The sequence below is a fragment of the Mesoplodon densirostris genome, chromosome 3 (assembly GCF_025265405.1).
Source record: "Mesoplodon densirostris isolate mMesDen1 chromosome 3, mMesDen1 primary haplotype, whole genome shotgun sequence".
Classification (NCBI taxonomy): domain Eukaryota; kingdom Metazoa; phylum Chordata; class Mammalia; order Artiodactyla; family Ziphiidae; genus Mesoplodon; species Mesoplodon densirostris.
In genome coordinates, this window is record NC_082663.1 from 32,498,509 (window position 1) to 32,526,111 (window position 27,603).

The 27,603-nt window shown below is 38.1% G+C and overlaps 1 protein-coding gene across 2 annotated transcripts in view; it reads right to left on the bottom strand.

Moving 5' to 3' along the window:
* The window catches only part of LIFR (LIF receptor subunit alpha), an 89,223-nt gene that overhangs the window by 14,432 nt on the left and 47,188 nt on the right, over positions 1–27,603 (bottom strand). For both annotated transcript variants that reach the window (XM_060092822.1, XM_060092821.1), the window contains exons 7-13: positions 26,495–26,749; positions 23,007–23,136; positions 22,394–22,563; positions 20,243–20,388; positions 13,407–13,569; positions 11,198–11,268; positions 505–718 (exon numbers count right to left, since the gene is read on the bottom strand). In XM_060092822.1, coding sequence (XP_059948805.1) covers positions 505–718; positions 11,198–11,268; positions 13,407–13,569; positions 20,243–20,388; positions 22,394–22,563; positions 23,007–23,136; positions 26,495–26,749 — 1,149 coding nt within the window. The remainder of the gene's footprint in view (positions 1–504; positions 719–11,197; positions 11,269–13,406; positions 13,570–20,242; positions 20,389–22,393; positions 22,564–23,006; positions 23,137–26,494; positions 26,750–27,603) is intronic.

Sequence of the window (27,603 nt, forward strand, 5' to 3'; positions counted from 1 at the left end):
TTTCTTAAAGCTTACACTGAAGATCTAATTTAGACTTTAAGAAGAATTTCTGATCAATAAAGGCTTCCTATTAATAAAGAATGCCTTATCAACAGAGCTGCCATTTAAAATGAGTAGTTGTTCCTGCCTGACAGTTTGAAAATAGCCCAGCTGACGTAAGTATCAACTGTCATGGTCTTGGGGAGCTATGTGAAAAGGGTATCTGACTAAACTGTTAAGACATTTCTAAGAGTAACATCCACTACCATAGCTCTACAACATTACGTGTTCAAGTCGCTGGGTTTAGTCATATTTTATCCATCCGTGTAGATGCTTCAAGTCAACACTAATGACCGCTGCCTCTCAACATCAATACGTGACATTAATCTGCCTGTTCCTCCTTACATAGCAGCAGCAGCAGGGTATATGAGAAGAAAGCTGACATTCACGAGAGCAAGCAACACCTTCCAAATGTTGCACCTTAATTTCTTTTTCTTATATACTACTTTTATCTTAAGTACTCACCATTTGGAATTTCCATACTAGCTATTTTAGAAGGTGGTGATGAGCCCACAGAATTTTTTGCCACCACACTGATGATGTAGTCACTTTTATCAAGTTGTATTTCTGCCTTATGTTGAGGATCAGGAATTTCAGAAAGGGACTGTGTTTCCTCGTCTGACGAACATGATACATTATAGGAAAGTATTTTTCCATTAGCTTCATTAATGGGTAAAGGCTACAAAAACAGAAAAACAAATTCTGTTATAAAAACGTGCGAGGAGTGATTACATGACAAGGCCAAGGCCATCGAGTCTAAACTGGACACTCTGCTAATCCTAACAAAGTAATGTTAGAAAAGATGAAGTCGTTAACAGTGCACAACACAGATTTAAACTCCACTGAGATAAATCAGGAAGATGATTCTGAAGAAACACTACACCTGCTGTAAGCAGTAAAAGCACACAGAAATATAAAAATTAAGTAACAAAATATTTAGCCTCATATTTTTCAGAAGTAAACCAAAAGGAGTGATGAGCAACATTCTTCTACTTAAAAAATAAAATATTAAAAAGTATGGCATCATGTTTTTTTAAACAGTTATTGCTGTCTCATTTTAAAGGAGTACTTGCTCATTATAGAAAATGTGCAAAATACTAAAAAGTTGGAAGAAAGCAAGAAAAATCTCCCATATTCCCATCTCTTAAATACTCTTACCTTGTGATATTTCAAGTTGTTTGCCTAGATGGAGATTTTTATTAAAATTGTTTCAATCATACTATACAATTTACATTTTTCACTCTTCTATAATAAAAACTTGTGCATAATACAGTTATATACATTTTAATAGCTTTATATTTCACGTAGCATTTTTATCACTTTACTTGAATATTCCTTAAATAAGTGAAATTTAAGCTGTTCCCAATTTTTCACAATACTAAAATGAATCTTTTGGTGCAACATTTTTTTTTCATGGCTAGGATTAATCCTTTAATGTGAGTTTCCAAAATTGGACTTACTGGATAAAAGGAAAAAAAAAAAAGAAAGAAATTTGAATGTTTAATATCTTTACTGGAGATTACTTTACAATGGTGTTAGTTTCTGCTTTATAACAAAATGAATCACCTATACATATACATATATCCCCGTATCTCCTCTCTCTTGCTTCTCCCTCCCAACCTCCCTATCCCACCCCTCCAGGTGGTCACAAAGCACCGAGCTGATCTCCCTGTGCTATGCGGCTGCTTCCCACTAGCTATCTATTTTACAGTTGGTAGTGTATATATGTCCATGCCACTCTTTCACTTCATCCCAGCTTACCCTTACCCTTCCCCATGTCCTCAAGTCCATTCTCAACCTCTGTGTCTTTATTCCTCTCCTGCCCCTAGGTTCTTCAGAAACATTTTTTTTTTAAGATTCCATACAGATGTGTTCGCATACGGTATTTGTTTTTCTCTTTCTGACTTACTTCATTCTGTATAACAGACTCTAGGTCCATCCACCTCATTACAAATAACTCAATTTCATTTCTTTGTATGGCTTAGTAATATTCCATTGTATATAAGTGCCACATCTTCCTTATCTATTCATCTGTCAATGGACACTTAGGTTGCTTTCATGTCCTGGCTATTGTAAATAGAGCTGCAATGAACACTGTGGTACATTACTCTTTCAATTATGGTTTTCTCAGGGTATATGCCCAGCAATGGGATTGCTGGGTAATATGGTAGTTCTATTTTTAGTTTTCTAAGGAACCTCCATACCATTCTCCATAGTGGCTGTATCAATTTACATTCCTACCAACAGTGCAATAGGGTTCCCTTTTCGCCACACACTTCCCAGTATTTATTGGTTGTAGATTTTCTGATTATGGCCATTCTGACTGGTGTGAGGTGATACCTCATTGTAGTTTTGATTTGCATTTCTCTAATGATTAGTGATGTTGAGCATCCTATCATGTGTTTATTGACAATCTGTGTATCTTCTTTGGAGAAATGTCTGTTTAGCTCTTCTGCCCATTTTTGGATTGGGTTGTTTTTTTGATAGTGAACTGCATGAGCTGCCTGTAAATTTTGGAGATTAATCTTTTGTCAGTTGCTTCATTTGCAAATATTTTCTCCCAATCTGAGGGTTGTCTTTACATCTTGTTTATGGTTTCCTTTGCCGTGCAAAAGCTTTTAAGTTTCATTAGGTCCGATTTGTTCATTTTTGTTTTAATTTCCATTTCTCTAGGAGGTGGGTCAAAACGGATCTTGCTGTGATTTATGTCATAGAGTGTTCTGCCTATGTTTTCCTCTAAGAGTTTGATAGTGTCTGGCCTTACATTTAGGTCTTTAATCCATTTTGAGTTTATTTTTGTATATGGTGTTAGGGAGCATTCTAATTTCATTCTTTTACATGTAGTTGGTCAAGTTTTCCCAGCACCACTTATTGAAGAGGCTGTCTTTTCTCCATTGTATGTTCTTGCCTCCTTTATCAAAAATAAGGTGACCATATGTGCATGGGTTTATCTCTGGGCTTTCTATCCTGTTCCATTGATCTATATTTCTGTTTTTGTGCCAGTACCACACTGTCTTGATTACTGTAGCTTTGTAGTATAGTCTGAAGTCAGGGAGCCTGATTCCTCCAGCTTGGTTTTTCTTTCTCAAGATTGCTTTGGCTATTCGGGGTCTTTTGTGTTTCCACACAAATTGTGAAATTTTTTGTTCTGGTTCTGTGAAAAATGCCCTTGGTAGTTTGATAGGGATTGCAATGAATCTGTAGATTGCTTTGGGTAGTAGAGTCATTTTCACAATGTTGATTCTTCCAATCCAAGAACATGGTATATCTCTCCATCTGTTTGTATCACCTTTAACTTCTTTCATCAGTGTCTTATTGTTTTCTGCGTACAGGTCATTTGTCTCCTTAGGCAAGTTTATTCCTAGGTATTTTATTCTTTTTGTTGCAGTGGTAAATGGGAGTGTTTCCTTAATTTCTCTTTCAGATTTTTCATCATTAGTGCATAGGAATGCAAGAGATTTCTGTGCATTAATTTTGTATCCTGCTACTTTACCAGATTCATTGATTAGCTCTAGTAGTTTGCTGGTAGCATCTTTAGGATTCTCTATGTATAGTAACATGTCATCTGCAAACAGTGACAGCTTTACTTCTCCTTTTCCAATTGGGATTCCTTTTACTTCTTTTTCTTCTTTGACTGCTGTGGCTAAAACTTCCAAAACTATGTTGAATAATAGTTGTGAGAGTGGACAACCTTGTCTTGTTCCTGATCTTAGAGGAAACGGTTTCAGTTTTTCACCACTGAGAACAATGTTGGCTGTGGGTTTGTCATATATGGCCTTTATTATGTTGAGGAAAGTTCCCTCTATGCCTACTTTCTGGAGGGTTTTTTATCATAAATGGGTGTTGAATTTTGTTAAAAGCTTTTTCTGCATCTATTGAGATGATCATATGGTTTTTCTCCTTCAATTTGTTAATATGGTTTATCACGATGATTGATTTGCGTTATTGAAGAACCCTTGCACTCCTGCGATGAAACCCACTCGATCATGGTGTACGATCCTTTTAACGTGCTGTTGAATTCTGATTTCTAGTATTTTGTTGAGGATTTTTGCATCGATGTTCTTCAGTGATATTGGCCTGTAGTTTTCTTTCTTTGTGACATCTTTGTCTGGTTTTGGTATCAGGGTGTTGGTGGCCTCGTAGAATGAGTTTGGGAGTGTTCATCCCTCTGCAATATTTTGGAAGAGTTTCAGAAGGATAGGTGTTAGCTCTTCTCTAAATGTTTGATAGAATTTGCCTGTGAAGCCATCTGGTCCTGGGCTTTTGTCTGCTGGAAGATTTTTAATCACATTCTCAATTTCAGTGCTTGTGTTTGTCCTGTTCATTTTTTTTTTTTTTTAAAGAAACTGCTTTATTTATTTATTTATTTATTTTTGGCTGTGTTGGGTCTTCGTTTCTGTGCAAGGGCTTTCTGTAGTCGCGGCAAGCAGTGGCCACTCTTCATCGCAGTGAGCACGCCTTTCACTGTCACAGCCTTTCTTGTTGTGGGGCACGGGCTCCAGATGCACAGGCTCAGTAGTTGTGGCTCACGGGCCTAGTTGCTCCGTGGCATGTGGGATCTTCCCAGACCAGGGCTCGAACCCGTGTCCCCTGCACTGGCAGGCAGATTCTCAACCACTGCACCACCAGGGAAGTCCCCATATTTTCTATTTCTTCCTGGTTTAGTGTCAGAAGGTTGTGCTTTCTCAAGAATTTGTCCATTTCTTCCAGGTTGTCCATTTTACTGGCATACAGTTGCTTGTAGTAATCTCTCATGATCCTTTGTATTTCTGCAGTATCAGTTACTTCTCCTTTTTCATTTCTAATTCTGTTGATTTGAGTCTTCTCCCTTTTTTGCTTGATGAGTCTGGCTAATGGTTTATCAATTTTGTTTATCTTCTCAAAGAACCAGCTTTTAGTTTTATTGATCTTTGCTACTGTTTTCTTCATTTCTTTTTCATTTATTTCTGATCTGATCTTTATGATTTATTTCCTTCTGCTTTGGGGTTTCTTTGCTCTTCTGTCTCTAATTGCTTTACGTGTAAGGTTAGGTTGTTTATTTGAGATGTGTCTTGTTTCTTGAGGCAGGATTGCATTGCTATAAACTTCCCTCTCAGAGCTGCTTTTGCTGCATCCCATAGGTTTTGGGTTGTCATGTTTTCATTGTCATTTGTTTCTAGGTATTGTTTGATTTCCTCTTTGGTTTCTTCAGTGATCCTTGGTTATTTAGTAGTGTATTATTTAGCCTCCATGTGTTTGCATTTTTTACAGATTTTTTCATGTAATTGATATGTAGTTTATAGCGTTGTGGTCGGAAAAGATACTTGATAAGATTTCAATTTTCTTAAATTTACCAAGGTTTCATTTGTGACCCAAGATATGATCTATCCTGAAGAATGTTCCATGAGCACTTGAGAAGAAAGTGTATTTATTCTGTTGTTGTTAGATGGAATGTCCTATATCAATTAAGTCCATCTTTTTAATGTATCATTTAAAGCTTGTGTTTCCTTATTTATTGTCATTTTAGATGATCTGTCCATTGGTGAAAGTGGGGTGTTAAAGTCCCCTACTATGATTTTGTTACTGTCAATTTCCCCTTTTATGGCTGTTAGGATTTGCCTTATGTATTGAGGTGCTCCTAGGTTGGGTGCATAAATATATACAATTGTTATATTTTCTTCTTGGATTGATCCGTTGATCATTATGTAGTGTTCTTCTTTGTCTCTTGTAATAGTCTTTATTTTAAAGTCTGTTTTGTCTGATATGAGAATTGCTACTCCAGCTTTCTTTTGATTTCCATTTGCATGGAATATCTTTTTCCATCCCCTCACTTTCAGTCTGTACGTGTCCCTAGGTCTGAAGTGGGTCTCTTGTAGACAGCACATATATGGGTCTTGTTTTTGTATCCATTCAGCCAGGCTATGTCTTTTGGTTGGAGCATTTAATCCATTTACATTTAAGGTAGTTATCGATATGTATGTTCCTATTACCATTTTGTTAATTGTTTTAGGTTTGTAATTTTAAGTTTCTCCCTTTTCTTGTGTTTCTTGCCTCAAGAACTTCTTTTAGCATTTGTTGTAAAGCTGGTTTGGTGTGGTGCTGAATTCTCTTAGCTTTTGCTTGTCTGTAAACGTTTTAATTTCTCCATCAAATCAGAATGAGACCCTTGCTGGGTAGAGTAGTCTTGGTTGTAGGTTTTTCCCTTTCATCACTTTAAATATGTCCTGCCAATCCCTTCTGATTTGGAGAGTTTCTGCTGAAAGATCAGCTGTTAACCTTATGGGGATTCCATTGTATGTTATTTTTTGCTTTTCCCTTGATGTTTTTAATATTTCTTCTTTGTATTTAACTTTTTTTTTTTTTTTTTGCGGTATGCGGGCCTCTCACTGTTGTGGCCTCTCCCATTGCGGAGCACAGGCTCTGGAAGCGCAAGCTCAGCGGCCATGGCTCACACGCCCAGCCGCTCCGCAGCATGTGGGATCTTCCCGGACCGGGGAACGAACCCGCGTCCCCCGCATCGGCAGGCGGACTCTCAACCACTGCGCCACGAGGGAAGCCCTGTATTTAACTTTTGATAGTTTGATTAATATGTGTCTTGGAATGTTTCTCCTTGGATTTATCCTGTATGGGACTCTCAGCACTTCCTGGATTTGATGACTATTTCCCTTCCCGTATTAGGGAAGTTTTCAACTATAATCTCTTCAAATATTTTCTCAGCCCCTTTCTTTTTCTCTTCTTCTTCTGGGACCCCTATAGTTCGAATGTTGGTGCATTTAATGTTGTCCCAGAGGTCTCAGAGACTATCCTCAATTCTTTTCGTTCTTTCTTCTTTATTCTGCTCTGCGGTAGTTATTTCCACTATTTTATCTTCCAGGTCACTTATCTGTTCTTCTGCCTGAGTTATTCTGCTATTCATTCCTTGTAGAGAATTTTTAACTTCGTTTATTGTGTTGTTCATCATTGTTTGTTTGCTCTTTAGTTCTTCTAGGTCCTTGTGAAACGTTTCTTGTATTTTCTCTATTCTATTTCCACGATTTTGGATCACCGTTACTATCATTACTCTGAAATCTTTTTCAGGTAGACTGCCTATTTCTCTTCATTTGTTTGGTCTGGTGGGTATTTACCTTGCTCCTTCATCTGCTGTGTATTTCTCTGTCTTCTCATTTTGCTTAGCTTACTGTGTTTGGGGTCTCTTTTTCGCAGGCTGCAGGTTCATAGTTCTCGTTGTTTTTGGTGTCTGCCCCCATTGGGTAAGGTTGGTTCAGTGGGTTGTGTAGGCTTCCTTGTGGAGGGGACTGGTGCCTGTGTTCTGGGGGATTAAGCTTGATCTTGTCTTTCTGGTGTGCAGGACCGCGTCCAGTTGTGTGTTTTGGGGTGTATGTGACCTTATTATGATTTTAGGCAGCCTCTCTGCTAATAGGCGGGATTGTGTTCCTGTCTTGCTAGTTGTTTGGCATAGGGTGTCCAGCACTGTAGCTTGCTGGTAGTTGAGTGGAGCTGGGTCTTAGTGTTGAGATGGAGATCTCTGGGAGAGCTTTCGCTGTTTGGTATTACATGGGGCTGGGAGGTCTTGGTGGACCAATGTCCTGAACTCGGCTCTCCCACCTCAGAGGCTCAGGCCTGACACCTGGCCTGAGCACCAAGACCCTGTCAGCCACATAGCTCAGAAGAAAAGGAAGGAAAAAAAGAAAGAAAAAAATAAAACAAAATAAAGTTATTAAAATACGAAATAAAAATGATTATTAAAAATAACAAAAATTGGGCTTCCCTGGTTGCGCAGTGGTTGATAATCCATGTGCCAATGCAGGGGACACAGGTTCGAGACCTGGTCTGCGAAGATCCCACATGCCGTGGAGCAACTTAGCCCGTGTGCCACAACTTCTGAACCTGTACTCCAGAGCATGCGAGCCACAGCTACTGAAGCCTGCGTGCCTAGAGCCCGTGCTCCGCAAGAAGAGAAGCCACTGTAATGAGAAGCCTGCACACAGCAACAAAGAATAGCCTCCACTCTCCACAACTAGGGAAAAGCCCGCGCACAGCAAGAAAGACCCAACGTAGCAATCAATCAATCAATCAATCAAAATAATAATAATAATAAAGAAAGAAGGGAGCAACCAAACCCAAAAACAAATCCACCAATGATAACAAGTGCTAAAAACTATACAAAAACAAAGAAAACAAAAAACCCCAGAAAGACACACCCCTAGGAGAAATGGTAAAAGCAAAGCTATACAGACAAATTCACACAAAGAAGTATACAAATACACACTCACAAAAAGAGAAAAAGGAAAAAAATATATATCTATATAAAAAAAGGAAGAGAGCAACCAAATCAATAAACAAATCTACCAATGATAATAAACTCTAAATACTAAACTAAAATAAACATAAAACCAGAGACAAATTAGACGCAGAAAGCAACCCCCAAGTCTACAATTGATCCTGAAGTGCACTGCCTCAACTTTGCGATGATTCGTTGACTATTCAGGTATTCCACAGACGCAGGGTACATCAAGTTGACTGTGGAGATTTAATTCACTGCTCCTGAGGCTGCTGGGAGAGATTTCCCTTTGTCGTCTTTTTTCGCACAGCTCCTGGGGTTCAGCTTTAGACTTGGCCCCGCCTCTGCATGTAGGTCACCTGAGGGTGTCTGTTCTTAGCTCAGACAGGACGAGGTTAAAGTAGCAGCTGATTAGGGGGTTCTGGCTCACTCAGCCTGGGGGGAGGGAGGGGTGCGGAATGCAGGGCAAGCCTGCAGCGGCAGAGGCCTGCCTGATGTCCCACCAGTCTGAGGCGCACCGTCTGTTCTCCCAGGGAAGTTGTCCCTGGATCACGGGACCCTGGCAGTGGCGGGCTGCACAGGCTCCCGAGAGGGGAGCTGTGGATGGTGACCTGTGCTTGCACACAGGCTTCCTGGTGGCTGCAGTAGCATCCTTAGTGTCTCATGCCCGTCTCTGGTGTCCACGCTGATAGCCGCGGCTCATGCCTGTCTCTGGAGCTCATTTAGGCGGTGCTCTGAATCTCCTCTCCTCGTGGACCCCGAAACAATGGTCTCTTGCCTCTTAGGCAGTTCCAGACTTTTCCCCATACTTCCTCCTGGCTAGCTGTGGTGTACTAGCCCCCTTTGGGCTGTGTTCACGCAGCCAACCCTAGTCCTATCCCTGGGGTCTGACTTCCGAAGCCCGAGCCTCAGCTCCCAGCCCCCACCTGCCCTGGCGGGGGAGCAGACAAGCCTCGCAGGCTGGTGAGTGCTGGTCGGCACCGATCCTCTGTGTGGGAATGTCTCCGCTTTGCCCTCCGCACCCCTGTTGCTGTGCTTTCCTCTGTGGCTCCAAAGCTTCACCCCCGCCACCCCCTATCTCCACCAGTGAAGGGGCTTCCTAGCGTGTGGATACTTTTCCTCCTTCACAGCTCCCTCCTAGAGGTGCAGGTCCCGTCCCTATTCTTTTGTCTCTGTTTTTTCTGTTTTTCTTTTGCACTACCCAGGTATGTGGGGAGTTTCTTGCCTTTTGGGAAGTCTGAGGTCTTCTGCTAGTGTTCATTAGGTGTTCTGTAGGAGTTGTTCCACGTGTAGATGTATTTCTGATGTATTTGTGGGGGGGAAGGTGATCTCCACATCTTACTCCTCCGCCATCCTGAAGGTCTCCCTCACATTCAAACTTCTTTATTTATATAGCTAAACTGCTTTTTAAAATAATTGCTCCAATTTATATAGCAGTGCATGGGACCCTCTGCTTCAGACTGACACTGACATTAATACTCTGTTGCAGACACTGCTCCAACAGATGTCCCTGATGGCTCTCCAATGGCCTGGTAAACTGGACATGTTACCATCCAAAGACTTGTGGGTTTCATTTGATACTATTCATTCCTTCACACATCCCCCTCCCCTGGTTTCTACAAAAGCTATTTTCTTCTGGTCTTCCTGCCTCTCTGGCCTCCCCAGTCTCCCCGGCTGGATCCTCCTCCTTTGCTGGTCCTTTATATCCTGCAATCACCTACAGTTCCACTCTTGGTCTCTTTCTACCCTGCGTGCTCTCCCTGAGTGATCCCATTTATATGCTTACTCACGGCTACGTCTTTAGCTCAGACCTCTCCCGAGCTCCAGAGCCTTACATCAAACCACCTCCTACTCAACTGTACTCAGATATCCTTGTGGCACATGTTTAAAAAACTCAACATGTCCAAAACAACTTAATTTTCCAACCAAATATGGCAGAACCATCAACTAGTCACTGAAGTTAGAATCCAAATCGCTTCAATATTTTTAATCCTTGGTTCAACATTTATCTCGTTTGAACAATATTCTAAACTTTCTCACATTTAAGTAATTTATATCATTGTTACTATATTATTGTGAAATCTGACAGACAGCTGAGAGTAGCCAGGGGATTTGCTAATCAAGAGTAAGAGGGGATGCACAGTCATATACAGTCAACCTCAAAGCAATGGAATGTGTATACAACTTGCTCACAGACTTCAAAGATTTACTTTACTTAAAGCTGTAAAGATGTCAAAAAATAATAGTTTAAATTTCAATAAAAAAATTCACTGTTTAAAAGAATCTGGTTATAACTGTTCCTATGAAATCTGGTGTAGAAGACAACTGTTCATGGTTTTGATGTTCATAAATCAGATTAAAAAATACAGCAACAAAAACATCTGCTCTGGTAAGGAAAAGCTAGTAAAACATAATGCAATTCATATTTTATCTAAAATTTTAGAAAACTATGTAAAACTTTATAATTGTCATATTATAATGCAACTTACTTAGGGGACAACAAATTACACATGATATATATAAAAAGTTGGTTTCCTAGTCATTGAATTGAAAATGCAACATAAACACTTGAGATTCTAAGTTGTGGTTTCTGGCTGCATTTCTGACTAAAGTGAGAGAGATGGAATTCATGAAATCCTCAGTCCTTTACAGGCCTCATAAAATCAAACTAAAGAATGCTCAGCTCTTGACACAGAGATCCTCACTACAGTGACTGTGGTGCATCTGCAGTGATGTGGAATCTGGGGCTTTTAGAAGCCAGGTTACATTCTCAGCAATACTATACGCTAAGCCAGTCTGGGAAGTCCTGGCTGCCTGATAACCCAGGTACCATATGTAAGTTAAGTAGTTCAGCATAATAAAGTTATTTAAATATTCAAGGAAGAATTAGATATTTACCTTCCAATATATTATTAAATTTTTTCCGTCAGAGCTCCACTCTCTCCAAGTATCTGGTCCCTTTGAAGGAACTAGAAAAGAGATTTAAAAGTTAGTATTTGAAGATGCATACTATGTAAGTTGATAAGATCAACAAGTGGGATGGTGGTATTTGAAATTTTTGTCTAGGTTTTTGAAATTCTCAATAAAAATGTGAAGAAGTCAGTGGCTTCCACTTAGAAAATGGAGCAATGGAAAAGCTGAGCTCCAAATGTCTACAAAACACAAGGCCCCTTACAATGGGTTAAAATCACCCTCAAGTCCCTCAAAAATGGGTCCAAGGCTGCCTCTCCATCTCACATCCGTCTCTTCCCCCTTACTCAAGCTGGCTCTGGCTACACACTGGTTTCCTGGCTGTTCCTCAGACATGCCAAGGACACCTGCCCCAGGCTTTCTGCACTTCCTATGCCCTCTCTTCCTCTGCCTAGAACTTTTCTCCTCTGAATTAACCACGTAGCTTCCTTCACCACCTCCTTGATATCTCAGATCAAGTGTTACCTTATTAGTGAAGTCTCTTCCAGCTACTCTATTTAAAATTGCAACCTCCCTCCTCAACCGCCTGGCCTTCATTCCCTAGCCCTCTCTCTAGGTTTTATTTTTTTCTGTGGCACTCACTACCATCCAATACGCTATTATATACATATTTTAAAAACTCATTTCTAGTCCTCTATCCTATAAACTCCATGGGCAGAGATTGCTGTTTTATTCCCTGCTATATTCCTAGTAACTAGAACAATTCCTGACACATGGTGGATACTCAACAAGTATTTGTTAAATGAATTAATGCCTTCATCTTAATGAGGCATAAATAAAATGTTTCCTCTTGGCACCAACAGCTCATCAACTGAAAGCAAAAGCAGCCAGTCTCCACAATGACCAATGATATTGGTCTCGCTTCCTGACATTCATGCCCTTGTGTGGTCCCTCCCACACTGTATCAGCGTTGGCCTGTGTGACAAGTAGGGTATGGCAGATGTGATGTATGTCCCTTCTGAGGCTAGGACATAAAAGACATTGTGGAGGCTGACTTGTTCTCTCTTTGATCACTAAGTCTGGGAGTTGCTGGTTGCCATGTTGAGGACACTCCAGTAGCCCTATGGAGAGGCCCGCATGGTGAGGAACTGTGGCCTCCTGCCAACAGGCATGTGACTGAACCATCCTGAAAACCAATCCTCTAGCCCCAATCAAGCCTGCAGCCCCTACCCACATCCTGACTGTAGCCTCAGCTAAGCTGTCTGAATTTCTGATCCACAGACACTGTGAGATAACAAACGTGTGCTGTTTTAAGCCACTGAGTTCTGAGGTAATTTGTCACAGCAATAGATAACTAATACACTCTCTCCCTGGACTCAAGCATGATCCAAATAATTCTTACATGTACTGTAAGGATCCTCTCTCATCTTTCTAGTCTTCATGTAGAGAGACAAAATCTGGGTTAATACCTGTCATTTTTTATCTTACTGTTTGTTAAATTTTTTGGAAGAAGTTTTATATTCCCTATATTATATAGTTCAAATAAAGCTTTTGCTATCTTTTGTTGAATGATTTCTGAAAATCACACCTATTTCTAAATTTTTTGCTTTGTTTTAAAGCTGACATCTGCTTAATCAAGAATAGTATCTCATTCTGTCTTTAGAAATTATCATACTTAGAAAACCAGTTACCTGATTTTATAGATATATTGACCTGGGTGTACCACAGAAACTAAAGTTCAAGAACTTGTAGTCCCATCCATTTCTCAGGCCTAGGTCACAAATAAAAATTCCACCAAATTAGCTTTATTAATAATTGTTTTCAATAAAGAGACACTCTAAATACATTATGAAAACTCCAGGAATAGGAGGAAAGAGTGTGAGAAAAATCACTCCATAATCTTACTACAGTTTCAAGTTTGGTTTCCTATGTATCATTTTAATACAGTTGCAATCATATTGTGGATAGGGTAGCCTAGTGCTTTCACATAACACATGCCAAGGATTTTTCCATATTATCACAAAACTTGAAAAACCATCATTTAAAATGTCTGTCTGATATTTTACTAGCAGATATTATATAGTTACACAATATATCTAAACATTCTCCTGCTTTTAGTCACTTTGGTGACATTTTCTTTTAAAAGCAAAATTTCAGGATCCATAGTAATTAGCCGTAAATCATTCAGTTAACTTACTGGCTTCTGTGGTTAAATACTGTTTTTCATTGCTCCACTTGCTCCACTTCCAGAAGGGGTCAGTACAACAACGAATCCGGAAAGTATATATAGTATATGGATTTAACTTATCCACAGCAGCAAGATAACTTGAATTTTCTATTCCTCTCATTGTGACATTCCGCTATTAGAAACAAACATATATATTACATATATAATATCACATGTATATGAATACATACATACACTCATATACTTTTTTTAGAAGAAAGCCTCCCAAATTTGTAACATAAATTGACTGAATGTCACAAGAGTTTACCTCTATAAAACCAAAGACAGTTCATCCACTATATTTTAATTCTTATATAAATGCCAAATCAGTGAAATTATGTTCTGCAACAGCAATAAATAAAATTGAGGTATCTTTTTAGTCCAAATGTTGGATCAAAGTAATAATGGTCAATTAATTATGCAGAGAAGATGATATTCAGTCAATGGTTAATGGTAATGCAATATACCTTAATATAACTTAGTAATCTAAGATGACCTTGAGGATTAAATACATTATTCAGATGATATTTGGAAACTGACTGGAGGCAGGCATCATCTTATGCATCTTTTTTTATATGGCACTTAGAACCTCTAGTGTGGTGCTAAACATGTAAACTATTCAATATTTAAACTAAATAAATTAAGATGAAGCAATTCTAAACAAATTTGAGAATTTGCATGCCTCAGGAAAGTCTCTGAGTTCCCAATTACTTATTGCAAAGAAGCTTTCTGGGTTACGTTTTGCAGGTGGACTGATTTTCTAGAAATTATCAGTAAGTTTCCAAGTGACTATTTAAGTACATCATTTATTTTGGACCTACTCCAAATTACAAGACGGTGCAGCATAAAAGTCAACCTAAGTATTTAAAATGTACTAAAAAGCCCTGTTTTGACTTATAACGCCCAATTATAACTTGCTCCTATTGCTGCACTTAGCAGTTTTAAAAATCACATCTTCTCTTTGGTGCCAATTAGTCCATTAACTAACACCAACGGTTACAGCAAAAACTACTAATTCATTCATAAATTTATTGAGCATCAGTAGCAAGACAGGAACACAACGCCAACCATTAGCAGAGAGGTGGCCTAAAATCATAAAGAGTCCGCAGACACCACAAAACACACCACCAGACGTGGACCTGCCCACCAGAAAGACAAGATCCAGCCTCACCCACCAGAACACAGGCACTAGTCCCCTCCACCAGGAAGCCTACACAACCCACTAAACCAACCTTAGCCATTGGGGACAGACACCAAAAACAACGGGAACTACGAACCTGCAGCCTGCAAAAAGGAGACCCCAAACACAGTAACATAAGCAAAATGAGAAGACAGAAAAACACACAGCAGGAGAAGGAGCAAGATAAAAACCCACCAGACCTAACAAATGAAGAGGTAATAGGCAATCTACCTGAAAAAGAATTCAGAATAATGATGGTAAAGATGATCCAAGATTCTATTTCCCAGAACCAAAATCTTGGAAATAGAATAGACAAAATGCAAGAAACAGTTAACAAGGACCTAGAAGAACTAAAGATGAATCAAGCATCGATTAAAAACACAATACATGAAATAAAAAATACTCTAGATGGGATCCATAGCAGAATAACTAAGGCAGAAGAACAGATAAGTGAGGTGGAAGATAAAATAGTGGAAATAACTGATGCAGAGCAAAATAAAGAAAAAAGAATGAAAAGAACAGAGGACAGTCTCAGAGACCTCTGGGACAACATTAAACGCACCAACATTCGAATTATAGGGGTTCCAGAAGAAGAAGAGAAAAAGAAAGGGACTGAGAAAATATTTGAAGAGATTATAGTTGAAAACTTCCCTAATATGGGAAAGGAAATATCTAAACAAGTCCAAGAGGCACAGAGAGTCCCATACAGAATAAATCCAAGGAGAAATACGCCAAGACACATATTAATCAAACTGTCAAAAATTAAACACAAAGAAATCATATTAAAAGCAGCAAGACAAAAACAACAAATAACACACAAGGGAATCCCCATCAGGATAACAGCTGATCTCTCAGCAGAAACTCTACAAGCAAGAAGGGAGTGGCAGGACATAATTAAAGTGATGAAGGAGAAAAACCTGCAACCAAGATTACTCTACCCAGCAAGGATCTCATTCAGATTTGATGGAGAAATTAAAATGTTTACAGACAAGCAAAAGCTGAGAGAGTTCAGCACCACCAAACCAGCTTTACAACAAATGCTAAAGGAACTTCTCTAGGCAAGAAACACAACAGAAGGAAAACACCTACAATAACGAACCCAAAACAATTAAGAAAATGGGAATAGGAACATACATATCGATAATTACCTTAAATGTAAATGGACTAAATGCTCCCACCAAAAGACACAGAGTGGCTGAATGGATACAAAATCAAGACCCATATATATGCTGTCTACAAGAGACCCACTTCAGACCTAGAGACACATACAGACTGAAAGTAAGGGGATGGAAAAAGATATTCCATGCAAATGGAAACCAAAAGAAAGCTGGAGTAGCAATTCTCATATCAGACAAAATAGACTTTAAAATAAAGACTACTAGAAGAGACAAAGAAGGACACTACATAATGATAAAGGGATCGATCCAAGAAGAAGATATAACAATTGTAAATATTTATGCACCGAACATAGGAGCACCTCAATACATAAGGCAAATACTAACAGCCATAAAAGGAGAAATCGACAGTAACACACTCATAGTAGGGGACTTTAACACCCCACTTTCACCAATGGACAGATCATCCAAAATGAAAATAAATAAGGAAACACAAGCTTTAAATGATACATTAAACAAGATGGACTTAATTGATATTTATAGGACATTCTATCCAAAAACAACAGAATACACATTTTTTCTCAAGTGCTCATGGAACATTCTCCAGGATAGATCATATCTTGGGTCACAAATCAAGACTTGGTAAATTTAAGAAAATTGAAATTGTATCAAGTATCTTTTCCGACCACAATGCTATGAGACTAGATATCAATTACAGGAAAAGAGCTGTAAAACATACAAACACATGGAGGCTAAACAATACACTACTTAATAACGAAGTGATCACTGAAGAAATCAAAGAGGAAATTAAAAAATACCTAGAAACAAATGACAATGGAGACGCAACGACCCAAAACCTATGGGATGCAGCAAAAGCAGTTCTAAGAGGGAAGTTTATAGCAATACAATCCCACCTTAAGAAACAGGAAACATCTCGAATAAACAACCTAACCTTGCACCTAAAGCAATTAGAGAAAGAAGAACAAAAACATCCCAAAGTTAGCAGAAGGAAAGAAATCATAAAAATCAGATCAGAAATAAATGAAAAAGAAATGAAGGAAACGATAGCAAAGATCAATAAAACTAAAAGCTGGTTCTTTGAGAAGATAAACAAAATTGATAAACCATTAGCCAGACTCATCAAGAAAAAAAGGGAGAAGACTCAAATCAATAGAATTAGAAATGAAAAAGGAGAAGTAACAACTGACACTGCAGAAATACAAAAGATCATGAGAGATTACTATAAGCAACTCTATGCCAATAAAATGGACAACCTGGAAGAAATGGACAAATTCTTAGAAATGCACAACCTGCCAAGAATGAATCAGGAAGAAATAGAAAATATGAACAGACCAATCACAAGCACTGAAATTGAAACTGTGATTAAAAATCTTCCAACAAACAAAAGCCCAGGACCAGATGGCTTCACAGGCGAATTCTATCAAGCATTTAGAGAAGAGCTAACACCTATCCTTCTCAAACTCTTCCAAAATATAGCAGAGGGAGGAACACTCCCAAACTCATTCTATGAGGCCACCATCACCTTGATACCAAAACCAGACAAGGATGTCACAAAGAAAGAAAACTACAGGCCAATATCACTGATGAACATAGATGCAAAAATCCTCAACAAAATACTAGCAAACAGAATCCAACAGCACATTAAAAGGATCATACACCATGATCAAGTGGGGTTTATTCCAGGAATGCAAGGATTCTTCAATATACGCAAATAAAACAACGTGATACACCATATTAACAAATTGAAGGAGAAAAACCATATGATCATCTCAATAGATGCAGAGAAAGCTTTCGACAAAATTCAACACCCATTTATGATAAAAACCCTGCAGAAAGTAGGCATAGAGGGAACTTTCCTCAACATAATAAAGGCCATATATGACAAACCCACAGCCAGCATCGTCCTCAATGGTGAAAAACTGAAACCATTTCCACTAAGATCAGGAACAAGACAAGGTTGCCCACTCTCACCACTCTTATTCAACATAGTTTTGGAAGTTTTAGCCACAGCAATCAGAGAAGAAAAAGAAATAAAAGGAATCCAAATCGGAAAAGAAGAAGTAAAGCTGTCACTGTTTGCAGATGACATGATACTATACATAGAGAATCCTAAAGATGCTACCAGAAAACTACTAGAGTTAATCAATGAATTTGGTAAAGTGGCAGGATACAAAATTAATGCACAGAAATCTCTGGCATTCCTATATACTACTGATGAAAAATCTGAAAATGAAATCAAGGAAACACTCCCATTTACCATTGCAACGAAAAGAATAAAATATCTAGGAATAAACCTACCTAAGGAGACAAAAGACCTGTATGCAGAAAATTATAAGACACTGATGAAAGAAATTAAAGATGATACAAATAGATGGAGAGATGTACCATGTTCTTGGATTGGAAGAATCAACATTGTGAAAATGACTCTACGACCCAAAGCAATCTACAGATTCAATGCAATCCCTATCAAACTACCCCTGGCATTTTTCACAGAACTAGAGCAAAAAATTTCGCAATTTGTATGGAAACACAAAAGACCCCGAATAGCCAAAGCAATCTTGAGAACGAAAAATGGAGCTGGGGGAATCAGGCTCCCTGACTTCAGACTATACTACAAAGCTACAGTAATCAAGACAGTATGGTACTGGCACAAAAACAGAAAGATAGATCAATGGAACAGGATAGAAAGCCCAGAGATAAACCCACGCACCTATGGGCAACTTATCTTTGATAAAGGAGGCAGGAATGTACAGTGGAGAAAGGACAGTCTCTTCAATAAGTGGTGCTGGGAAAACTGGATAGGGACATGTAAAAGTATGAGATTAGATCACTCCCTAACACCATACACAAAAATAAGCTCAAAATGGATTAAAGACCTAAATGTAAGGCCAGACACTATCAAACTCTTAGAGGAAAACATAGGCAGAACACTCTATGACATAAATCACAGCAAGAACCTTTTTGACCCACCTCCTAGAGAAATGGAAATAAAGACAAAAATAAACACATGGGACCTAATGATATTTAAAAGCTTTTGCACAGCAAAGGAAACCATAAACAAGACCAAAAGACAACCCTCAGAATGGGAGAAAATATTTGCAAATGAAGCAACTGACAAAGGATTAATCTCCAAAATTTATAAGCAGCTCATGCAGCTCAATAACAAAAAAACAAACAACCCAATCCAAAAATGGGCAGAAGACCTAAATAGACATTTCTCCAAAGAAGATATACAGACTGCCAACAAACACATGAAAGGATGCTCAACATCTTTGCTCATTAGAGAAATGCAAATCAAAACTACAATGAGATATCATCTCACACCAGTCAGAATGGCCATCATCAAAAAATCTAGAAACAATAAATGCTGGAGAGGGTGTGGAAAAAAAGGAACACTCTTGCACTGCTGGTGGGAATGTGAATTGGTACAGCCACTATGGAGAACGGTATGGAGGTTCCTTAAAAAACTACAAATAGAGCTACCATATGACCCAGCAATCCCACTACTGGGCATATACCCTGAGAAAACCATAATTCAAAAAGAGACATGTACCAAAATGTTCATAGCAGCCCTATTTACAATAGCCCGGAGATGGAAACAACCTAAGTGTCCATCATCAGATGAATGGGTAAAGAAGATGTGGCACATATATACAATGGAATATTACTCAGCCATAAAAAGAAATGAAATTGAGCTATTTGTAATGAGGTGGAGGGACCTAGAGTCTGTCATACAGAGTGAAGTAAGTCAGAAAGAGAAAGACAAATACTGTATGCTGACACATATATATGGAATTTAAGAAAAAAAAAAGTCATGAAGAACATAGGGGTAAGACAGGAATAAAGACACAGACCTACTAGAGAATGGACTTGAGGATATGGGGAGGGGGAAGGGTAAGCTGTGACAAAGCGAAAGAGTGGCATGGACATATATACACTACCAAACGTAAGGTAGATAGCTAGTGGGAAGCAGCCGCATAGCACAGGGAGATCAGCTCGGTGCTTTGTGACCGCCTGGAGGGGTGGGATAGGGAGGGTGGGAGGGAGACGCAAAAGGGAGGGGATATGGGAACATATGTATATGTATAACTGATTAAATTTGTTATAAAGCAAAAAATAAAAATTAAAAAAAAAATCACATCTTCTCTTTGGTGCCAATTAGTCCATTAACTAACACCAACGGTTACAGCAAAAACTACTAATTCATTCATAAATTTATTGAGCACCAGTTACATGCCAGGTACTATACTAGAGCTGGAAATATTCTGAGTAATAAAAGTCAAACTTATGTTCTATAATATCCGGTATTATAATTGTTTTTAAGCGCTAAATATAATGCTGATATTGATACATAATGTCTTCACTCTTAGTAAATCTCTATAATAAGTAATCTGAGCACTTATGCATACCAATTTACCTAATTCTTTTTGAAAACTAAGTATTTTATCCAAAATAACCTCAAAGGAAGTTTATAGAAGAATCTTACTCACCAATTCATGTACTGAGTTAGTTTTATTAATTTCAATTTGACATAACAGTTTAATCTTTGCAAAGCTGCCCGGTAAATGCCAGGAAAGTGTAACAGCTGTTGAACTGATATCCTTCACTTTGATTGAAGTAGGAATACGGAGGTGAACTGTAAATACAATTTTCAAAGATTACTTTAAAAGCTCTTTTCTAATATGACAAATGAGAGTCAAAGAAAACAAAAAAAAGAAGAGATGTCATCAGTGCTGATCAACAATGTTCCACCCACTGTTGTGTGGAATACAAATCTCACCTTTACTGCTGACACCAGGCCAGCATTGTTTAAGAACCATTCACACTCAAGGTTCCTCAGTTGGCATCAGAAATACTAAAAGGTAGTAAGTCAGTCTCTACCTTTAAGGAGCCCCTCATTTACTTGGGGACTGACAAACAGAAAGAAGGAAAATCAACAAGAGTATATACATTAAGTCCTAAATGCATGGTACAGATATTCACTGCTCCAGGAATTTAGATGTAAGTGTAGATGTACAGTGGAGATAGGACTTAAGATGAGCTCTGAAGGATGAATCAGAATGAAACTGGCAAAACAGTTGCAGAAAATCATTTCAGGCTGGGGTCTTGGCAAGAACAAAGGTACAGTGAAGCAAACTGCACATTACACTGGTGATAGTGCATATACCACATTGAGTGACGGGAAAGAATCCCGTGGAAGATATGGCTGAAATGGCAGAGGGCAGAAAACCATATATAAAACTGCCATGCAAGTATAAGATGTAGCTTTTATGACCTTATGGGAAAAAATCAAGACATAACAAAGATGATGAGAAGGAATAATTGATAAAAGTGACTTATATTCACAAGTAAGGCAACAGGAGCATCTACTGATCACTTGCCAGGCTGTATTATAATGCATTTGGTTTAAGCCCTTACGCCCCTGACTGTCTCTAAGAGAAGGCCTCTACACCACTGCTCTGTGTGTTGCAGAGCCTGGCACAGAGTAGATACACATGGAATGACCACAGGAATGAGTGCCAAAAAGACAGGACTCTTTCATTTCTATTTTGAGCTGTACGTTAATAGGGTTGGTAAAATTTCAGAAATCATCAGCAGTAAAAAGGAACAAACTATTTACTGATACATACTTGGATGGATCTCAAGGACATCTTCCTTAGTAAAAAATGCCAACCTCTAAAGGTTAAATAGTGTACAACTCCATTTACACACCATTCCCAAAATAACAAAACAATAGCGATGAGGAACAGACTAGCTGTTTTCCAGGAACAGAGATTCTAGCACGCGCCCGTGTGTGTTGATGGGGGTGGGGGTGGTGTCGCTACAGTGACAGCGGGAGGCGGTTCCTGTGGGCGACAGAGTTCTGTATCTGAACTGTATTGGTGGGTTGCGTGAATCTGTACGTGGATCCGACTGCACAGAACCACACACACACATACACACACAATTAAATGCATATAAAAACTGGTGAAAACAGAGCAAGGTCAGTAGTCTGGTTCAGTGTTGAACCAGGGTCAACTGTCTAATTTGGATATGGTACTACAGTTACATAACATGCTACCACTGAGAAAGTCGGATGAAGGACTGTAATTATTTTTGCAACCACCTGTGAGTCTACAACTATTTCAAAATAAAAAGGTTTTAAAAATTGGGCAGGGTTTCCCTGGTAGCGCAGTGGTTGAGAGTCCGCCTGCCGATGCAGGGGACACGGGTTCGTGCCCCAGTCTGGGAGGATCCCACATGCTGCAGAGCGGCTAGGCCCGTGAGCCATGGCCGCTGAGCCTGCGCGTCCAGAGCCTGTGCTCCACCGCAGGAGAGGCCACAACAGGGAGAGGCCCGCGTACCGCAAAAAAAAAAAAAAAAAAATTGGGCAAAAAACTATTTTCAGAAATCAAAAACTATCAGATAAAGCCACTTACAATTTCTATGAAACAATTAATTCAAATTTTTATTTGAACTTAATAAAACAGTGAAACTTGAAATTATAAAGATTTTTAAATGAAATTTACAAAATTAGTATTAAGTAACTATAAAGGAAATAATCAGTAAAAAGAAATCCCTAGAAGCACTTTTCATTAATCTCAAGACATTTTACCACTTCTAAAGTTATTTTTAAGACACTGGTTTATGCAGCAGCTTACCTTTTTCAGTTATGTTAACTAAAAGTGTTGATTCTGATTGACCCAGAGGATTTCGAGCATTCAACGTAAAATTGTATATTTCTTGATTTGGAAGCATTTGAAAGAACAACTGATAGCTTTGATTTGTGGACAACTCAACTCTTTTAAATCTAACATATTTTCCTGAAAAACTGAATTAAGAGAACATTAAGGAATATTAAAATAATTTCAAAATGGCAAGAGATTTATTGCAGGAAAAGATGAACGGGTAAATTTCTAATAAACGTTTTTTTAAAAAAGTTTGTATTTCTAATTATAGATATACCACATATTCAGGGAAGAAAATATATACAATGCAGAAAACAGAAGAAAAAAATCAGCCATTAAGCCCACTACCCAGAGACAGTCTCTATTCATATTTGAGGGTTCTTCCTTCTAGAGGCTTTTTAAAAAAGACAACAAGATATCGAGTCTGCATGTGTTTAAAGTGCAGTATTTATAGTATACCCAATTTTCTACAGCATATTTTGTTTTATATTTGTTCTCATAAATGAAACAGAGCATCTTCTTATGTCATTTAATATCCTTCCAAGGTACCCCTCACTGTTTGACAACCTTTCCCAGAGACCTTTACCTTTCAAATAAAGTGTAACTTGTATTGCGTGGGCCCACCAAGAACGTCGGTCTTCCTGGATTCCAAGTGCATATAATCTCTTTTAAGTCATATGTCTCACAGTTCAGTTTTTGAGGAATATCAGGTGGATCTAATAAAAAAAGGTAGTTACTTTGATTATGTACATTTTCTCTGAAAACGTTATGTTTCATAAATGTTAATTACATTTTGGACAATTTCCTTAAAAAATCATTTGCTTACATTCCGAATGGTGCAGGAATTACCATTTTTTTGTATAGCATGTTGTTTCAGAGTTCATATTACATTAGGAGTGATGGATTAACATAGACTTAAGAGTGGCCATTAGCTCATTTGGAAACTCCCCAATAGCAACCTGAAGAGATCAACTATCATGTTTTTCCCTTAAATCCCATTTCAGAGTCCATCAAAGCTCTCAAAGGAACCTTTGTCCAACTAGTTAAATCAGAAAAATCTACAGGTTAAAAGTATTATTACCTATCCTTTTTATACTGTGATTTGAAAAGAAGTACCAAATCATAAGTCAGTATAAGCCATGGTACAAGTTTCAGAGTTCTTAAATAAGTTATAAGGACTATTATTTACAGAGTCACTCTCGGTAAAATTCTACATATCCCTATATTCCAAGTGACTACTGATCTTTTGTTGTTTTTCTTCTTTAATGAGACTGTTCTGTTTTTGTAGGGGCAAGACTAGAAAAAGAAAAAAAGTTGTTTTGTTTTTGTTTTGTGAGACAGAGTGATAAATAAAAATTCTACAGTCTGACACTGATTACAGAAAGTGATATTTCTGTAATCTTACTTATCCAAGCATATACAGAAACTGATATTTCCTACTGTCATATTTATCCAAACTATCTTCCATGGAAGTAAGTTTTGTTAAACGACTATCTACTCATTGAAAAAGTCTAAAAGATCACTTTATTTTTAAAAACTTGAATTTTTAAAATAGTCCTTAGTTTATCAAAAAGAGTTAGAAAATTTCACATACTTTCCCCAGAGATTAGCATTACATCCTTCAAATATCTTAGGTAACATTAAGAGCAGTAATGAGTATTTATATGAAAGTTTACCAACTGGATAATAAAACTAACACTGACATATTTATTTTGAAAACTGTTTTAAACTTAAGGACAAACTTTTGGTCATTTTATTAAATTCACATACCCCAAATTTTGAGGATATTTAAAATGCTGATTATTTTAGGATCTGGCTGATATATTAAGTTGAAATTCTTAAAATCCAAATAACAGGAGCAAACTAGACAGAAGTAGAAGGAAAAATTGAAGGAGAAAAAAATATGAGAGGGCAGTACTTGAAATATACTGATTTTCTTTTCAAAGAAATTCACTTACAAAAGAATTAGTTGAAGCTAGGTAAAAGCTCGGTATAAATCAATTGTCTTTCTATATAGCAGTATATAGAAAACTCAATTTAAAAACATCAATTTTTAATGGCACCAGAAAACATCAAACACCTAGGAATAAATTTACCAAAAGATATAAAAGACCTCATATCACTAAAATAAATCAAAGAAAATGTAAATAAATGGAAGGCTATACCACGTTCATGGTTTGAAAGACTCAATATTGTAAGAATAAAAATCCTCCTAAATTGATAGATTTAATGTAATATCAATCACAATCCTGGCACATTTGAATGTGTATGTGTGTGTGTAGGGGAAAACTGACAAGCTGATTCTAACATTATTTTCAGCCTTTTCAGTAAATGATGGGATAACAGGCTACCCATACGGGAAAGGAAAGTAAATCTGGATCCCTAACTCACACCGCAGTCTGCCCTTGCTGCAAGTTTCTAAAGAGCTCCCTCTGAAGTGAAATGTTACTGCTGTTCCTGAATTGACAAATATTGATCAATATTTCAACCTCCAAATGTTATAAATGAAAGTTAAATTATGAACTAAATAGGTTTGCTCTAGCACTATGATAAAAGATTAGAACATTGTTAGAAACAATAAAAACAGTGAATATCTCATCTTTTAAGTTTTATTTCATTCTTTTAAGTGAGTATCTCACTTTTTGATATCACTTATCAAGGAGTTTCACTACACTGGTTCTTTACTTAGACTCCATGATCATTTGTGAGGAATGCTGCACATCACTTCCTAAAATTCCATTTAGGAAAGAAAATTTAATTTTTTAAATTTCTAAAATTTAAATTCGAATATATCCTCACTCTCACTTGAATTCCAAAATGCCTTACTGGAAGGCAAAAAGAGAGTAAGGTTACAGCCATCAAGCTGAGAAGGGCACCTAATCCCCTTCCTTTGGGAATCTATCAGCAACTGAATGTAATTTATCATAAATTCCTATGGAAGTAAAAAAGTGACTGAAAGCGGCTGATCCACAGCATAACTGACAATCATAAGAAAAATCACTGAGTGAGCAAAAGAAAATGACAAAATCCATTCACTACATTTCACACACTTTATTCATGAGACCCTCGGACCACCAGAAACGTTAAGTTCTGAATGTGAGCAGGAAGGGAAGCACTGCTGGAGGCAAAGCCATCAGTGCACTATAACATTACAGTTACCACAGGGGAGGGGACAGAAAAACTCTAAATACAAAAGTATCTGTGGGGCTTCCCTGGTGGCGCAGTGGTTGAGAGTCCACCTGCCGATGCAGGGGACGCGGGTTCGTGCCCCGGTCCGGGAAGATCCCACATGCCGCGGAGCGGCTGGGCCCGTGAGCCATGGCCGCTGAGCCTGCGTGTCCAGAGCCTGTGCTCCGCAATGGGAGAGGCCACAACAGTGAGAGGCCTGCGTACAGCAAAAAAAAAAAAAGAAAAAAAGAAAAAAAGTCTCTGTGGATGCACAACACAAGCCATATAGGTAGGGCAGTCCACCCACAACAACTTTTGGAAACATCATGGAATGTAGAAGTGACCATGTTAAAAGATGCCCCTGCATACGGAGAGTACATCAGACACAGAACACAGTGAGGGGGGACTCTTCCTCCCACCATGTCCTGCAGCCACCTTCCTCTCATCAGAGAAGCGTAGGTTATGCTTTTGAAAGATTTTGTGTAAAATCATTACAATTTCTTTAATTCAGGTACTTAAAAAAAAGGTATGCTTTAATTAGGTGGGAAATTAATTTATATGAAAAAATTCCTAAATGATGTAGGAATAAGAAATATTATATACTACCTGCCCTTGACTCAACAAAGCTGTTAACTAAGAATTTAAACTAAAAATTAGCAGATGAATGCTTCAAATCTTATTACAAAAGCTACAAATTATACAGATACACAGGTATGTAGAAAACAAGCTTAGAACTCACCTTAAAACAAGCAAATATGCTGGTACCCTCATATGTCATTTGTATCAAAGAATAAAAAAATAAGAAATAAATAAAATCATCCCCCCAAAAAAGCATTAAGGCTTTCAAAGAGGATCAAAACATATTAATAGGAACTCTTTTCTTAAAAAAAATAATTATATACTTACATCCTGCAAAAATAACTGTTCCAAACATGTTATCTTCTACGGAGAAAACCACATTTGTTCCACTACTTTCGGAAGCAGAAATATTACGGATCTTGATTGCAACATTTTTCCCATCAAGATGGATAAGGGGACAATATGTACTGCCAATCTGTGCTGATAACACTTTTTCTTGAGTCACACAACATACTGTTATATCTGAGCCTACAAGTAGCACTCTGTCTTGAGGAAAAACCTTAGTCTGAGGATCAGGAGACCCTAGAAAGAGCAAAAGGAATTATAAATACTTTAGAAGTCTTTTACATAAATTAGCCCAGTGTACATAAAACACACTGTTAGGTACTTTGTAATTATGGTGGCCCAAAGATAAGGTATGCCCCCCAGGTTTCAAAGGAGCCAGACATACACAAGAAATAAAAATGTGTGTGGTTTTATTTACTTATGACGGGGTGATGGTGGGGGAGTAAAGGGGACTGCAGGTCACCATGTAAGGTCACAGATTAATATCTAAGAAATCTAAACATTCAAATTAAGTGGGTTTATCCACATGTGAAAAATCCACACCAAGAAAAAGGTACACATTAAATAATTCCATTCCTCTGAAATTATTCTATGTATTTAGATCAGATATCCTACTTTCCATCAGCTTACATGCATGGTTAAATACTCCACATCCTAAAAAGCGCTTTCTAAAAAAATCCCAACTCTGTAGGTTAAAGCCACCCCTTTGTTTTTATTTTCCTAAATAGCCAATTTAAAAATATTATCTCTAGTCTCCTTCCTACCTACTCACTCTTTAATCTACTGCAATCTGGCTTCTACTCTGGCCACTTGACTAAAATGGCTCCATGGCCTAACTGCTCAATCCAATGGCCACGTCTTAGTAATCTTTCCTTCAACTTCCACAGCATCTGGTATGTTGCCTAAAGTCTTCCTTCTCCAACTCCCTTCTCTCTTGGGGTGTAGACTACTTACTTTTGCTACTCTTAACCCTCCGGCTGCTGTTTGCTTTGCTGGCCTCATTTTCTTCCATCCTCCCCTCCTCATACAAGCTTCTAAGAGATGTGTCCTTGGTCTTCATGCCCCTTTCCTTGAGTTATGTTAACCTCCAA